Here is a 17,134-nt window from a genome sequence, read left to right as displayed (position 1 = left end):
TTAAAGAACATGAGTAGATCTGGAAAGACTAGATGAACTTATTTTCAAATGGAGAGGTTCAACCTTTTCCATGTTTGCCATTAAAATAACACTGCCTTTATTAAAAGTATGTTTACAACAGAGCTGTTTTCAGCTTTCCTGAAAGTAATTTCTCCTAGCCCATTTTGAGATGGAAAATCTGACAATTTCACATTATTTCATGATTGACATTGGACTGTCACAGCCTTTACAACTGAAGCAGCCCCCTATTAATCTTGTTCCAGTGAAGCTGTGGTCATGTGTGGTTTTGATTAGCATACTTTTCTTCAAACGGCTGCTGCCAGCTTCTGTGCTAATGAAACTCAAGTGCAGCCTCTTGAGACAGGGACAGTGTTTCCCTCTGGAGTTGCAGAGACTGAGCCACATATTGCCATGTACAGAAAGAAGGGAAAGGGTGATAATTAGATAAGAAATAAGTCTTGTAATACTCAGAACGTTCAGTCTAGGCTGAAAAGTTAGAATCCAACTCAAGTTGTTGTGCAAATAGGCACTATATGGGCAAACTGTCAAGATTAATATATCCATGTACTTTTTATAGCCAGTATATTGTGTGAAATATAGTGTATCTGGACTCCAGTGGTGAAAGATTTCTGAATAAGGCATCCATGAGGGAGGGAATCAACCAAGAATGCCACTTCTTGGAGACATTAGCAGAAAACTTTCTTCACTTCTGCTGGTGCTGTCAGCAACAGAGTGTGAACATCCGGCACTGCTGCCAGTGGCTGAAATCAGGCCAGAGCAGAGGTGATACTGCACATTCACTTGACACATCTGGATTTTCCAGCTGCAGAAAAGGCAGCTACATATTGCTCACATTGCAATTACTTTAATAAAAGTAAAAAATCTTATTTTGCTGGTACATCCACCCACTCAAGGTATGTGTAAATTAGGAATTTGCTCAGTCACCCCAGAACTGCTTTGTATCACTTCAGCGGGTTGATCAGGTTGAACCTGATTGAGCTACAGAAATTAAAGAAACTAATATGTGGATTTGTGAAACGTTATTTGGCTTAAAAGAATGTATTATTCTAACAATTTAAAATAAACAAATATTTGGACATAAACACAATAAATTATGAGGGGATCTTATTCAAGTATTCAAAATCCTCAGGGACATTGTCAAAATGAGTACAATAAACATCTTCAGTACTTGGGAGAGAAACAGACCAGAGGACAGGGGATTTAAAACATGAGAAAGCAGAGACATTTTTACACAAAGGTTTGCAGGAGTTAGACTCGCATATTCACAGTCTTCTCACTCTGTGAAGGTAGTAGTTCCAGAGTGGTTGAGAAGAACATAAACAGAACAATGTGAACCAGCTGAATTGACGGTTGTTGACAGACGTAATTAGGAGGGTCGAGTTTTGATAGAGGGGGATATCTTAAAACCAATGTAAAAGTGTTTGAACATGCTTTTATAGGGGTGTTGTTAATTTTTCAATTTATTAATCACCCCATTAGCACAATTAGCCCTCAAATCTACCCGTTTTAGTACATAACTACCAAAATGGCATTTACTTAATATATAAGCTGTTCAAATACTGCTCTCTAGTGTGCTTAAAGTGTAAAGCATTCCAGTTCTCATTTAAGTGGCATGCATGAAACTAGAGCATCATAAAGCTGCATTAAATTATCCCCTTGTTGCCTGAATTTTGAGATATTCACTCAGTATATCTATTCTCAATTCTCTGCTGCTTCATTCTTTCATACTCTTCTAAAATTCAAAACCCTTGAGACTCAGGTTCTAAAGACTTAAAGCATACATCAATAGATACCATAGTATGGTGAGCATTGGTTGAAAAGCCTAGTCATGATGATCTTTCATTTATTAGTGCCTCTACTAACTTGAGTAAGAATTAATTACCATATCAACCAATTAATTTCAACCTCACTATTTCAGTTAATTCATTTTAAAGTGCCAGTACTGTTTTTGTTCAGTACTCTAGCTTGTCAGAGATTTTTTATACATTGTCCCACCTCACAACCTCTTCTTCCCCGCCCACTAACTCTATATCCATCTTCATCATCCCACCTCAGTTCAGTTCACACATAGTAGTTGTTAATGAATTAATATCACACTCTTAAATTGTATTCCTTTTTTGGGACTGAAGCTTTTAAAAATGGATGAATTACCTAAGTTTTATCTTTAGTGTTGCCATGAACTTTCTGATCCCTGTACAACTGGCCTCCCTCACTCACAGTGTTGCCTAGTTTATTTTTCAACTACTTTGAAACTACTTTTTACAACTACAGCTGTGGCTCCCCATTACTATGGGCATCTCTGGTTCAAGTGCAACATACATATAAAACAATATGCTGTAATGTGAATAGTAAAAAACTTCTACCTGTACAGTCTGTACGTAGGATCATAGGACAGAACATCCAAAGTAAATCAATTCAAAGGGATGACCATGAACACAAGAAAAAGAAAAATGGCCATTTGAACATTTTTAAATACCAAGATGGAGTCCACTTTAATGATTTAAATATCACCAAAATTTAAAAACCAGACACTTGTGAATTTAAATTCGTATATGCCTTTTGTCTTTAGAAACAGAAGTTTAAAAAGAAATGAGGTATCAAATTTAACGTGATGCCTCCTGTATTGCATTAGCACACATTCAAACCTTGCAGCACGTGTTGAAAAGTCCCATGTTGCAGTGAGCCATTGGTATTCTGGCTCTGTACAGAGGACTGACTGGCACCAGGTGTTTTCTGAGCAAAGTGGACAGTCCACAGTCAACTGCTCACCCAGACGCAATTTTAGGTTTGGAAACCTTTATCTCGGCAAACAGGCATGGTTGAGTTTTATAAGATTACTCACACGCCATCCGAAAGCAGAACAATCACTTACCGAAGAATCCCTCACACTCAGGATTCGCCGGACTGCAAGGATGTGGTTGGGCCAAGTTAATTAGAGCAGGCATTTCAGCTTGATTCTTTTTTTAAATCATCTGTGAAAACCTGGAATTTGGGGGGGGGGGATGAGAAATACAAGCCACCACAGTGCAGGAAAGTTTTACATCAGCAGCCTGAATATAAAAAAGTCGTCTGGTACCATTGTTCTGGACAACTATTATTCGCCAGTGTTTAAAACTCAACAAACCTCTGAAGTGGGTGAGACCCATTCAGAAGTGACAATCAAAAGCTGTTTTATTACAGAAACTCTCAGCATGCTAAATGAAGTATCCTCTCTCTTCAATCTACTGTTACAATCATTTTTGGTAGTTCAATGTTAAGATGACACGGTTTCATTTAATAAACACAAGAACTAAAGTAGAACTTATTGATATGAGAGATCTTTCACTGCAAATAATGAGCAGACCTTTCCTTTTTTAGTCTAATGAACTAGACAGCTGTAGTTTCTCAAAACAACAAATCTCTAAAAAATAGTCTCAGCACAAGGCTTGCCAAGCTTTCTAGCAATTACAGCGCAAGTGAAGACTGGTATCATACTGTGCAAACATCAGGGGGCTAAGTAGAGATGAATGGATTTTGTTTTTATATTCTTTTAAAGACACACTTTGAAGACCAGATACTGTTTAATGGCTGCCCTGCTTACAAAACCAGTAGCTGAACCTTTCAGACCTTTCTAATTATTGTACATTGAGACCTATATGGATGTAAACTGGGAAAGGTTTTTATCTAAACATTCAGGTCCATCATGCACTTTTACTGATAACCCAGCATGTATTATGAAAAGGGCAGTGCTACCAGCAACTAAGTTTTCATATTTTTGCTTATCAATTGAAGAACTTTCAGTTTCGTGCTAGAATGTTAGAAAAGGCAAAAATGAAAATCTCATACAGCAGGGTCATTTACATTCTGTTAAGGAACTCTGGGTCTACAATAAAGCACAGCGCTGCTAATTGAACAAAAGTTTCCTCCATGTAAAGCTTTTATAAAATATTAGCTCAGAGGAAGCCTAAAATCCCAGCAGCCTGGACTCACACACTCCTTTCAGTAAGCTTAAAAGCTTTCAGAGTCAGAGCTCTAATTTATAGCACATCTCTGAAAATACCAGCAACCACCTCACCACCTGGCAGATAAATAAAAAAAACTACAAAACTAAGAAAGCTTATGACAAACTTTACTACCCTTTTTGGGGGGTGGGGTGAAACACAAGTATCTTATTAGCATTTTCATATAAAAAAGATAAAATTATTCCCCCGGCTGCTGACGGATTTTTTTCCAGTTTTTTTAGCTGGTGAAGCATGTAATAATAGCTTTGAGAGTCTGTGCTCCCCTTTCCCTCAGAGGAACTTTCTGAAGCCTCAATGCGATTCTCCCCACTATTCTTGACAGGGACGTCGGCAGCTGTTCTCAGGACACTCTTTCTCAGATACCAGTCAGTTGTAGCTGAATGTCGCTCATTTCAGGGAGGGAAGCAGTTCCTGTGAGGGAAGAGGACCTGAACGGACAGCCTTCCTCAGTCCGTGGAGAAGAGGTCGCCGGCAGAGGGCAGTGGCGCCAGGCCTCCCGTGACGTTGGGCAGCAGTGAGAGGTCTGGCAGGCTCTGGATGTGTGATTTCAGCTCCTTTCGGACTTGCGTGACCCTGGCCAGCTTCTGTTTGTACTCCTGGAAGACAAGAAGCACACATGAGCGCCCCGAGGAAGACCTGGGGACACTGAGTGAGCGCCCTGAGGAAGACCTGGGGACACTGAGCGAGCGCCCCGAGGAAGACCGGGGACTCGGAGAGTTCGCCCCAGCGAGCACCCTGAGGAAGACCGGGGACTGGGAGCGAGCGCTCCGAGGAAGACCGGGGACTCGGAGAGTTCGCCCCAGCGAGCACCCTGAGGAAGACCAGGGACTGGGAGCGAGCGCTCTGAGGAAGACCAGGGACACTGGGCGAGCGCCCCAGCTAGCCCTCCGAGGAAGACCAGGGACTGAGAGCGAGTGCCCCGAGTGCTAGGACTGGACAGGAATTCAGCAGGATAAATATTTTCTCACGATTCTGTAGCAGCAGTTGATTCTGGGTATTCACAAAACACTTGGCACCACCACAAAATTGCACAATAAAGTATAAATAACAGAAGAACCTGTGATAATTTCACCAGCTCAAAGACATTCAAGATAATACGTATCACTGTAAAGCTGAGCAAATATTCAACTTGTCCATATTCTGAGTAATAGTGAGTGGCTCACAGAGAGGTGGACGGAAACCATAATTTCCTGGCAACTTACATCTTTCACAACAGTTTTGTTTGACAGAAAAGCTTGACACTCCCAAGACACTCCCTGTGCAGTATTTCAGAGGAATACCCCTACAAATTCCTAGGAACTGAATTTCTATATTATCTGTGTTTATGAAATATGAGGCTCTATCCAAAACAGACCAAAGACTTTATTTAATTAAAGTGATTGCAAATGCTGATTTTTTGCAGACTTTGCTCTGGTTCACTTTTAACACAAAAGTCAGTCAGACCAGTCAGGAGTGCTATTAAGAAACAGGCAATCACAAATTTTATTGTTTTGGTGCTAGCTACAAATGTGAAAGTCATTAACTTAAAGTAATAAACTAGAGACAAATTAACCTTGAGTCCAGCAGAACTCCTAACATTGTATCCATAATGCCATTTCATATGCCACATCTCTGTCACACAACATTCTGCAAAACAGCTTCTGATTACTTACCAGTCAGTGATACTTATATAAGAATTTCACAAAATGTATAAATTGAATACCTGAAACAGTAATGTGTAAACACCACACTACTATGTTTCAGGTGTTTTTTTAATCCTGTTACATCCTTTGACTGTTTCTGTTTTGCAGCTAAAGGAACTGCAACTATCAATTAACAAAAACTTTTCCAGCTGATATTCACTTATCATATTGTCAATATCATACATTTTATATACAGTGTTTATAGAAAGTATGCACACCCTTTCCAAAGTAAGACATTTTGTGGCCTAACAGCCTGAAATCAAGACAAATTAAATCAAAATGTATTTGACCTTTATTTACATATAGCAACACACAACCTCCAAGTCAAAAAGAAATGTTCAAACGATCTGAAAGTCAAATCACAATCAAGACCATCATTAAGAACTGGAAGGCTTATGGCACCACCATACCTTGCCTAGATCCTCCCAAAATGGATGACCAAGCAAGGAGGAGAATAATTCTGGTTAATAATGATAATGATAAAGTCACTTTTTAACTGGTAAACTGTATTCAAGAGGACAATGAATAAGTTTTCTTACAATGCGATCTAGTCCAGATGTGATGAATGCTGATTGCATTTTAAAGGGAAAAATGTTCCTGTAAAACAAACACTGAAAATGTAAACATAACATTGTAAGTAATACTGCACAAGGTAAATATTTTACTGGTAACCCTTAGCACTAGAGCTGTGAGCACCTGTGAAATCTGCTAAGAAATGAAAACTCATTTTCATCAGCTATGAAAACATTCCAGTAGTTTTAAAAATGAACAGATGTGATTGACAAAAAGAAAATCCCCTGGGTTGGGCAGAGGTGAAACTGGTCTCAGCGGCAGGGTAAGAGACTTTTTCCAATATTCCATAAAAATTGAAAATGACCCTAAAAACTTGTGACGGGAGAGAGGAGTGGATGGTCACTCACTTCCAGTTTCTTCTCGCGCTCGGTGAGGATGTCCTTCTGGTTGTGGATGTACTCGGTCAGCATGCGGGCCAGCTGCCGGCGGTCCTCCAGCTCGGCCGCCAGCCGCCCGTTATACTCGGCCAGCAGGAGGCAGGCTTCGTCCACCGTCTTCGACAGCTTCTCCGCCGCCTCCTTGTCTGGGGACAGGCACAAAACACTTCAGCAAGGGGGGGAAATCACACGCAGTTCTACAAGGAATGCAGAAGTCCTCAGCCAAAGGTCACAACAAAACATCAGCTTCTCCGCTAGCAGCTTGCTTTAGCACGGGTGTCTGATGTAGCTTGTCAAACCAACCCTTGACTGCACAAGCAAATTTCTTGGTGACACAGCTCTCACCAGAAACTGACACAGCATCCTGTTTAAATAATAATAATAATTGCTTACACCTATATAGCGCTTTCCTGGACACTCCACTCAAAGCGCTTTACAGGTAATGGGGATCCCCTCCACCACCACACCAGTGTGCAGCCCCACCTGGATGATGCGACGGCAGCCATAGTGAACCAGTACACTCCCCACACATCAGCTCTCAGTGGGGAGGAGAGCAGAGTAATGAAGCCAATTCACAGAGGGGGATTATTAGGGGCAATGATTAGTAAGGGCCAATGGGACATTTTGGCCAGGATGCCGGGGTTACACCCCTACTCTTTTCGAAAAACACCCTGGGATTTTTAATGACCACAGAGAGTCAGGCCCTCGGTTTTACGTCTCATCCGAAGGACGGTGCCTGTTTACAGTATAGTGTCCCTGTCATTAGGGACCCAAATGGACCGCAGGGTGAGCGACCCCCCTGCTGGCCCCACTTACACCTCTTCCAGTATCAACCTTAGTTTTTCCCAGGAGGTCTCCCATCCAGGTACTGACCAGGCTCACACCTGCTTAGCTTCAGTGGATTGCCAGTTGTGAGTTGCAGGGTGATATGGCTGCGTCAAGCAGCTTTTAAGGGATTATACAATCTCGTCACCCTTTCAGGAACCACAGGCCCGTCCAAAGGAAAGATCTTCTGTGCGTGTTCCTCCTTCAGCATGTTTAGCTTTCTCTATTGTTTGTATAGTAGTATCATGTGAATAGAACAACACTTCAGTACCTTTAACTGCACCTGCTAAGAGCAAAACTTGCTTCAGCTATTGCCTCATTTCTCTTAATAGCACACAAGATCGACTCATTCAGGACTTATGACAATTCATCCTTGGCAAACCCATCCAATGTTTCCTCTCCCTGTACTAAAGCCAGCACTTTCTGCCTCACTTGACACTTATGGTTGATAAACAGCAGCATGATAGAGGGGATGGGAAAGGGAAACTGTTGCAACTAGCTATACTGTGTAAAAGCAAATTCACAACTGTGTACAAAAGTAATGGGACTGTGCAACAAAACAACAGTGCAAGGGAAGGTCTAACTGCATACTAAAATCAGGAAGCATCACCAGGAAATGATAACGGAAACAAACAGAGCTCTGTAAAAGACACAAAGGGCATTTCTTTGTTAAAATAGCATAATATTTTAATGCACACATTTATTTCCTCTGCAGCCTCACCTGTAATCTTCTCGAGCAGGGACACATCCTGCACCTCCTGTGGCAGCGACGCAATCTTCTGGCGGACAGCTGCATCCCCAGAGGCCGCGTTCTCCAGGTCCTGCAGGGCCTTGATCAGCTCCTCTGTCTGTGCAGGAAGACAGGGGAATCAGCAGCCAGTACGGACTGAGAAAATGCATCATATTACTTATGGGGGGTTAAAAAGATCTTATTTAATCTGCAATATCAACACCTCTAGCCAATAGATTTGCTAGTGATATTTTCTGGTAATCTAGACCTGGAGTCCCAATGCTGGTCCTTGAGTCCCACATTCCTGCTGGTTTTTGTTCCATCTGATCTCTCAGCTGTACAGTTATCTTAATTAATAGGACTAATTTGAACTGTTTTATCGTTTTCAGGGCTTAAACATGTTAAAACTTGCATTTGAGCTGTTAAGTGCCTTGGGGGCAAATCTGTTGTGAAAGGTGCTATATAAAATACATTGAATTGAATTGAAAATTGAAGCTGCATGAAACACCAAACTTCACAGTATGTTGGAGTCAAGTAACTTTCTAGAGCAGCTAATGTTTCAGTTAAGTAATTAAACTCTGGAAAGCTGGAATGAAAACCACCAGGTGCGTGGGCCTTCTGAACCAGGACTGGGAACCTCTGCTCTACACAGAAACCTTTCACTCAGCTCCAGAATCGATGCCTGCTGGACCCTTGGCTGACACCTGGTGGTGAAATTGGCAAAGTGACCATGATATTCTAACGTAAAAAGCAAAAAGTAGTACCAGCAGTGGCCCTGCAGTGTCATTTTCCTGTGGAGAGTAATGGCCTCGGTAATCATCGTCTTCCTCCTCTTCTTCCTCCTGGATTTTCTGATAAGTGCGCTTTGTGGCTTTTCTCTCCTCTACTGCAGACACAGATAGCACAAAGAAAGCAGGCTGAAGCCGAGCCAGCACTCTGAGCTCAACTTTTCAGGATACATAGTCAACTCAAACACAGAATGATACTTATTTCCTTATAAACCATTCTTCTGTCAAAATAATGCGTCTTGTCAAATGCTACTTAATTCATAAACAAGTAGCTTTTTTAAGATTAAACTTTTCAACATGTCTCTAATGCAATGTCTAAATGTAGGAGGTTTAAGACAATGTATATAAACAGTAATATTCAAAATGATCCCCTACTTTACCCTAACACCCGCTAATTGGAAAATTTTGTAGAGTAGGATGTTTAAAACCCTAAAAGTTTAAACACCTTCTGTGTTGCACTTTGATTAATATATTTCACTTTAACTGCTACCGAAGTGTAGCAAACAGTGGCAGACATAAGTAATAACCAAATAAAAAAAGAGCAATAGTGCAAAACAAATACTGAGAATTAGAGAGGGAAGGGGACACTGGGATGCTTGAACAGAAGTCACCTCTCATCCACCTCTGGGCTTCATCCTGCATTCTGGGCAGAAGCCTTACGCTAAACAAGACTCTTAAGAAGACAGGTTCTGCACTATGAATTTGTTTAAGTGTGAAAATGACACCGATTTAAGTGCATTTGAAGCACGGAACAGCAGCTCCAACCACGTGATTGAGTTAGTCTTATTAGGAAAAAGCCACCTTGAGCCCAGTACATCCGTTTTAAGTAACGGGTTAGACAACACAGACAGTGTGTTTCCCTACCTTCTTCAACCTTCTTCCGGTTTTGGTTGCGCTGGCTGTTTACTGCCTGTACTGCTGATACACAAACAGGATGACAGGGGAGGGGTGGGGGAGTCAGTGATATTTTGTATTCTATTGTATTTTCTACTTTCGAATCACTTCAGAACATGTCAGTGCAATTCAAAGTATAAAATCAGAACTACTGCACCTTCAATTTTGAAGGCTACAGTTGAAACGGTTACATCTTCTATCTGTTTTATCCAATATGGAGTTGTAGGAGAGTCAGAGAGTCATCCTGACAAGCCATGAGCGCAAGGCAGAATACAGTTGGAACTTAAGTCCACTTCTAGTTGCATTCATTTTTTCCAATTCATTTTATACCATCCCATAGAAGCAATTACTAATCATCTCAGCACATCACTATGCCCTCTTGTGACAGCATCTGGAGAACTTACGACAGTGCAGTTTCTTCTAGTATGTTAGAGACTTCAACAATTTAGCACAGAGTGCATCCCACGGTGCACTGCAGTAGTTAGCATTGATCAGTGCTGGTATCACTGGCTACACTGCAAGCTCACACACCACAAGCACACTCAAGGGCTGCCGTTGCACAGTAAACCGAATATCCTGGCTAGATTACGTACACCCAAAAACAACAGCAACTGACCCCGGGGGTGCTGCTGTCAATTTGACTTTTATTCAAATCAATCTGACATTTGAGCTCATTTGAATAGCAGGGCACTTTACTGAAGCAAATCAGAGTCAAGTACCTTGGGAAAGGGTGCAACAACTTTGAACCCACACACCTCCAGTTTTGAATCCAGAGCCCTGAACACTACTCCACACTGCTGCCTCAAAGCTGCTGTTTGTCGAATCATGGACACAGTTGTCTAATGACATTAATGTGGCTCTTTAACAAAAGATGTGCATTTAATGGATATGCAGATTAAACAATCTGAAGCAATAAGCATCTAATTACAGTATTTCTATTAAGATGTTAAATCATGAATCACTGAAAATTCTGGTCAAGTAAAAATCTAATTATTTTAGTAGTCCATTTGGAAATAGCACCCTTGCCACCTGGCAGTAATGCCTTTGTATAGTTAAGTAATATTAGCAGCTATTCTTTATTTAAAACATTAACTTATCCAAATTAAAGACACTGTAAAATTATTTGTGAAGAAAAGGCAGTCCCCTTATTTCTACCCAGTGCACATAACTGTGCAGTTCAGCAAACAAATAGGATCTTTACTGATACGGTGCTTGAGTGCTGGGAGATAAAAGGTTAATTATCTGCTACAGTGAGGGAAAATCCTTGCAAAAGAAAATCACTTAACTAAACATTACAAAACATCAACACTTACAAGAACAATATTAGCAAATGTTTAGTATTTTGGTAATAGCTCTTAGAAAACCCTGTTATATTATCCCCTTGACTCCTAGCTGCACAATCATCAGCCATCACCATATACCCACAGGCTATGAATAGGCTTTTCACAGTAACAGAGCAATGAGACATCTTTCAATCACGTCTTGCGGTTTCATATGCTTTATATCTTAGATAGATTTGGTGTGTGTGGTTATCGGTATTAATAACCTAAATAACTAAATCTGCCCAGTTTCTGTTCAACACAAGTGTTAACAAGAACAAGTGTTCTGGTCAGTTGTTAATGGTATGCTCAGTAGGATGATACCAAAAAGAAACTGATGACCAAACAGTTTTTAAGCAAAACAAGTTAGGATTGTGAATCACATAACATTTTCACCACCAAAGAACAAGAAAATGGCAGTCATCTTAGTTCATGTGGGAACCCCAGTTTAAGATATGTTCATCCTGACGGTCCCAGAAATATCTCTATCAAGTCTGGAATCAATTAGGAATACAGTTTTAGGTAGAAAGGTCAGCACAAATAGCAGCATTTCTTAGAATGGCTTAAAAACTGTCACAGGTCTAAAAATTATAACCACAAAAAAATTATAACTGCCACTTCACTTCAATTAGAGCAGTGGTTCATAAGGAGATTGTAAAGGGGTTTTGAAAGATGCAGGTCAGGCTGGCATCTTGGTTGACATAGGCCACGTATCTCGTTTTAATTGCTTATGTATCATCCACCACTGAAATTCATCACCCCCTGGATCACATCCTGCACTACTGTTTCATTCACACCAGGTCAGGAGGAGAAGGTGGGAAAATTGTACACCTGCCTAGAATGAAGCTTTTCAAATACAAGCTGTTGCAGTAGCAAGCAGAAAAAACGCCTAATAACTTGAATAAGCTTCCGCTGTTTGGAAGCCTAAAAGTAAAAAGGGGCTCAGTTCAGTGGAACAGGACATGCAATGCAGCTAATAAACTAGGAATTAAAAACTATTCATTAAGAAAACTGAACCCATTGTTAAAAAGTAAACATGAACTTATGTAAATTACTTTAAATAACCACTATATGATATACATTTACTAAAAGCATAAAAGCCTAAGCACTTTTAAAAGCACATTTCTGTCGTGCAATCACCCAGGACAAGGTCGAGGTGTGCAAAAGGCAGTGGTGGCAATCGAGAGTAAAAGTTGGTTCTGACCTGTGAGAGGACCTGGCTGGGACTGCTGTGCTCGTCTGGCTCCGGCCTGCTTACCCTGAGCTTTGTGTTTGGGGCTGTTGGAGTCCTCGATGGCCAGCTTGAGCTGCTGGATGAAGTCGGCACCGTACACACTGCGCTCCTGCCAGATGTTAAGCAGCCGTTCCAGGTGCTTCTTGCAGCCATCGTCTGCTTCTCTGTGAGAGAGAGGAAAGGATCAGGCACAGCCGTGGGCGTCCCAAAGAGACCAGTGCCTGATATTGCAATGGTTGCAAAAGTACAGAGTCCCTGTCCTTGGTTAACACATTTGAATTGGAGCAACTGACACTTAGATGACACAAACATATCATACATTTTCTGCTTCATCTTCTATAAGCACAATTTGGTTATTGTTAAAACCAATCGGAAGCCAACCTGGAGGACAGATATAGCTACTGCACACACAGGCACATTGGAAAAAACAGCTGACTAGAAAGAGCTGAAACAGGGTACTTACCAATCCTGTCCCTCTAATTTGACATGCTGCTGCAAGACAACAATTTTCCCCAAAAGACTCATACCATATGAACTGTATAACTATGTTTATGATATGTGTACCTCCCTTCTTGCTCAAAGCACAGGCAGGGCTTTACCTGCAATTATCCATGATGATGTTTAATACTTTGATAACATTATTGTGAAAAGAAGAATCAAACCAAATATCCAAGAGTCCTGCATTTGTATTTGTCACTTACGCAGAGATACAGAAAATACTACAGAACCTCAGGAGGAGAAGGATACCTACAGTTTTCCCAGAATGTCAAGAATGCATTCATACCAACCCCAATATTAACGACCGATAAAAAGGGCTGCTTTGCTAAATTCCTTCATATTAGCACAGAAAGAGGGCCTGTGCTAGAACGTCTTGCATACCTTGCAACATGGGAGCAGGCGTCGACAAGGACAGTCTCAAATTCGCGCGTGAACTCAGGTCCTTTCCTCTTGCTGTTCTGGATAACATCATTAGCCAGATAGAGGAAGGTCAGCTTTCTGCTACTTTTGGCTGCAAATCAGAGGAGAAATATAGGTCATCTTAAAATGCATTAATTTCACAAGACAAAACAAAGTGAGGAAACAGAAAAACATTTTAACATAATCCAATTTTATGGACAAAAAGATTACAATCACTGTCCATCTGTGCAAGAAAAATGGGTGCGCAGAATTTGTCTTACTATTCAACCTGAAAAACTGCTGCACACTATCCTTCCATAATGCTTCACAGAAAGCTTTTCACCATATATTTTCACTAAGGGGGTGCTGCTTTGAGTTGGGAAGGTCAAAGGAATATTAAAAGAGAGATTAAATTGGCTAAATTAAGGTATCAAGTTAAAGATGAGGGTGAAATGAGCAAAGGTAATTCATACTCTGCATGGCAGTGTATCAAGTCAATGGTGGAAAGTCATAGGAAGGAAAGCAGGGGCATTAGTACAGATGGAAATTCAGATACTAGCTTTGTGATGAACTGAATCAATTTTATATATTTGGTTTGATGTACACGATTTTACTAGTGAACTCAATGTTTGTAGCAGCAGATCGTGTTATTACATTGATCATTTTAAGGTTTATAAATTGTTAAGGAGAGGAAGAGTCAAGGTCCTGTTTCTGTTGGGGGTAGAGTACTGAAAAGGAGAGACCTCTGGGGCATTTTTTCCTTCATTTTCCAGTTGTCATTAAACCAGCAATCTGGAATCTGGAAAGAATTAGCTGTGGTCTCAGTTGCAAAAGTCAAATCTTCTATTTCACTCAATTATAGACCAGTAGGCCTCACCTCACTGGTGACTGCAACTAAGATATTGTTTAATTTTGGTCTTGATTTTAATCTTGTCAGCTGGGTTACCAATTTCCTTACAGAAAACTCAGAGGGTAAGAGTCAACGATGCTCTGTCTAACAAGCTGTATTCTTCACTGTCTTTCCCCAAGGATGTGTATTGTCTCTCTTACTCTTTGCTCTGTATACAAATGACTGTAAGAGTTATAACCACTCAGGACACACAATTACATTTGTGGATGACTCTTATTGTTAGTTTCCATGAGAGGAGAATCAGTGGAAAAGATTGATAAATGTAAGTATTTGGGGACTGCAAGTTCAATTTAGTGGCAAATGTTGACTCATTTTCCAAAAGGGCAACAGTCTATTTTTTTTGTCTATTTTTTAAGCAAGCTTAAGCGTTTTAGGGGTAATAATTTGTAATTGACAATGTTTTATCAGTTTTTTGTAGAATCTTCTTTATGGAATCTGAATCAGGGGACAAACTATGGGAGTATTGTTAAACTATGTCCAAAAGTCTCTGTCACTGATCTTTCAGCCCTATCTCACTTCTATTAGTTATGAAAAGCATATTCCATACTAGAGGACTTCAGAAAATAGACAGATTTTCCAGTTTAAAAACAAACAGGTTTAAGTTCTCATCCATACATAAGCTATGTCCTTGCTCAGGAGATGCTGTTCATGTTTATGTGAATTGTGCGGTTTCTTTACATTGTCTTCTGCTGTAAAATAAATTACCCTTTGGGGATAATAAAGACTCTATATATACAATATAAATCACAACATAAACCATTCTCAGGCATTTGCATACATATTTACATATTAGCCATCACAGACAGGGTTTTTCAGCAGGAGTAAAGGGAGCACACATGAGATAGGCTTTAAAGAAAGGTGAAAATCACTTTAATTTTTAAAAAAGAAATGTGTTGTGCTTTGTCCTTAACTTGCACTTATTCTATGCACATAGAAAATATTTTCTAGTTTACACTTCCTATTCCCTATACAGACACTGAAGACATCCCAAAACCATGTTGAAAATACAAACAGGAAAGCAAGTGGAGGACATAATTCAGTGTAACACCACAACGCTTTGCATTTGCCAAACAGGAGGGAGAATTCAACATTGCTTCTGTCCTTATGCAACAAGCACGTTGCCTGAGTGAAAGCTTGGCATGCAGTCCAGTGCTCCCCTCAATCTGATAAAATAGTCAACCAGAGAGATACAAAAAGGTTTTTGTATTCAAATATTCGGACTCATTGCCGAGGGTGTTAGAATGAGATGATTAACACTCCACTAGAGAAGATTAATTGATCTGTATACTGAGAAAACCTGTAAAAGAAAATCACGTGTCCTTGATCTCTCTTTTAACATTCTTATACACGGACCTTTGTTTTTTTTTTACATCTCCTAATATATTGGAATATTCTCACAACGACACGTAACTGTATATTTCTAACACCTCTGAATAACTCAATTTGGTTCTGAGTGTCCAATATACAATCCCTCACAAACGACAAACTTTACTTAGGCTGTACAGATCTTCTGGATGATTCGTAAAACTAGGTATGAAATTAACACAACCAGCCTATTTGTTCCACGTAAAACAACTCCTCAGTTTAGATCGGGAGACAACAGAGTTTCAGTTTTGCCCAACTGCGTCACAATTTCTTCATCTGACTCAGAAAATCAAAGACCCTGACCGTTACTTCTGATGCGCAATTCAATGTTTGGAGCAGCTCCTCGGTTAACTCTTTCGACACCCGTGGACTGCGGAGGACTGGCAATATGTCAGCTGTGTATTTGGTTTAAGCGGGGTTGAAACGCGCACACATATAGCAGATGCCCGCCACACACAGCAATAACACGGCGCCTCGATGTGTGACGAGTGTGGCTTTCCCGTACCTTTCTTCATCTCCCGGTGCCAGACGCGCACGATGAGCGGCGAGTGCTTTCGGTGGTGGATTATCCACAGTGACAGGGTCTGCACGCTCTGCTGCGAGTTACTCAGCTCCGACAACTTCTTCTCCAGGGCGGACTCGGAGAAAGACGACATCTCTTCTCTCCAGAACCTGGTACTCCCTTTTCGGCCGTTTTGGTCTTACTTTATTATCCGGCTGCACGAGAGTGCACTGGCATCAGTATCCGGGAAGAGGCATTAAGAACTAGCCGCAGTCCCGACACCCGGGAAAGCAAAATTCCCCGTGTAGCCCAAGTCAAACTGTTGCTATTAGTTTGCTTTTTTTTCCTAAAACTCCAACTGAAATTACCCACTCACCCCCCCCCGCATGAACTCAACTGACAAACTGTTACAGCGTTACTTTCCTGTCCTTTACCATCCAAAATAGTAACTGCCTTGATCGGACAATCGACAGACTTAAAAAGTGGAAACAGCTAAAAGCCAATACTTTTCATAAATTACTACTGTTACTAAATACACTATACATGCATCCAGACTTGTTTTTCCCTCTTATCTTGCTTCAGCAACTCTTTCCCCGACTCAACGAAAGCTTTACGGGTTCTAGCCTATAGTGCAATTTAGAAAACAAATTAGAAAATGACCTCCCGAACTCAGAACTTCGTTTCGGCTTCAGCAAAATTTCCAGTAACAAACCATTATCAATAGGCTAAGGATTCCCCCCTTTCTTACTGTCTCCCCAAGTATAACGCGACAGTTGCTTAACTCTAGCAATATTGCTGTATAGTAAAAACAAACACCTGAATCTGTTGCCAACAAGATGGCCGTGTGACCTTTTACCCAGAGTTCATAGAGCAAACACACACGTGGTAAGAGAGAAACTAGCCACATTAAAGGTTTGGTTTAAACAAAATATGACTTGCTCGATATTACTGACTGGGGCAGTAAGCACAACTGACACTGACCAATAAAGATCCTTGAAGTTGGCAATTTTAGCTAT

The 17,134-nt window shown here is 40.7% G+C and overlaps 1 protein-coding gene across 9 annotated transcripts; it reads right to left on the bottom strand.

Moving 5' to 3' along the window:
• Positions 1–1,111: 1,111 nt before the first annotated feature.
• Positions 1,112–17,011, bottom strand: rprd1b (regulation of nuclear pre-mRNA domain containing 1B). 9 transcript variants are annotated; one of them, XM_088608362.1, is made up of 9 exons: positions 16,935–17,011; positions 16,122–16,333; positions 13,324–13,453; positions 12,415–12,608; positions 9,862–9,915; positions 8,974–9,095; positions 8,201–8,327; positions 6,625–6,800; positions 1,112–4,618 (listed from the first exon to the last, which is right to left on the bottom strand). In XM_088608362.1, the coding sequence occupies exons 2-9, from the start codon at positions 16,270–16,272 to the stop codon at positions 4,469–4,471; spliced, it is 1,104 nt and encodes a 367-aa protein (XP_088464488.1). In that variant the 5' UTR covers positions 16,273–16,333; positions 16,935–17,011; the 3' UTR covers positions 1,112–4,468. The 9 variants fall into 9 exon arrangements, with proteins under 9 accessions (XP_088464488.1, XP_088464490.1, XP_088464489.1 ...); XM_088608371.1 differs by lacking the exon at positions 16,935–17,011 and adding an exon at positions 6,244–6,301 and having other exon boundaries at positions 4,480–4,618; positions 16,122–16,927; XM_088608364.1 differs by lacking the exon at positions 16,935–17,011 and having other exon boundaries at positions 8,974–9,092; positions 16,122–16,927.
• Positions 17,012–17,134: the final 123 nt, after the last annotated feature.

This window comes from Lepisosteus platostomus, chromosome 15 (assembly GCF_059453375.1).
Source record: "Lepisosteus platostomus isolate fLepPlt1 chromosome 15, fLepPlt1.hap1, whole genome shotgun sequence".
Taxonomy (NCBI): domain Eukaryota; kingdom Metazoa; phylum Chordata; class Actinopteri; order Semionotiformes; family Lepisosteidae; genus Lepisosteus; species Lepisosteus platostomus.
The sequence above is the reverse complement of the archived record's forward strand: the minus strand, read 5'-3'. Positions and strand labels throughout refer to the sequence as shown.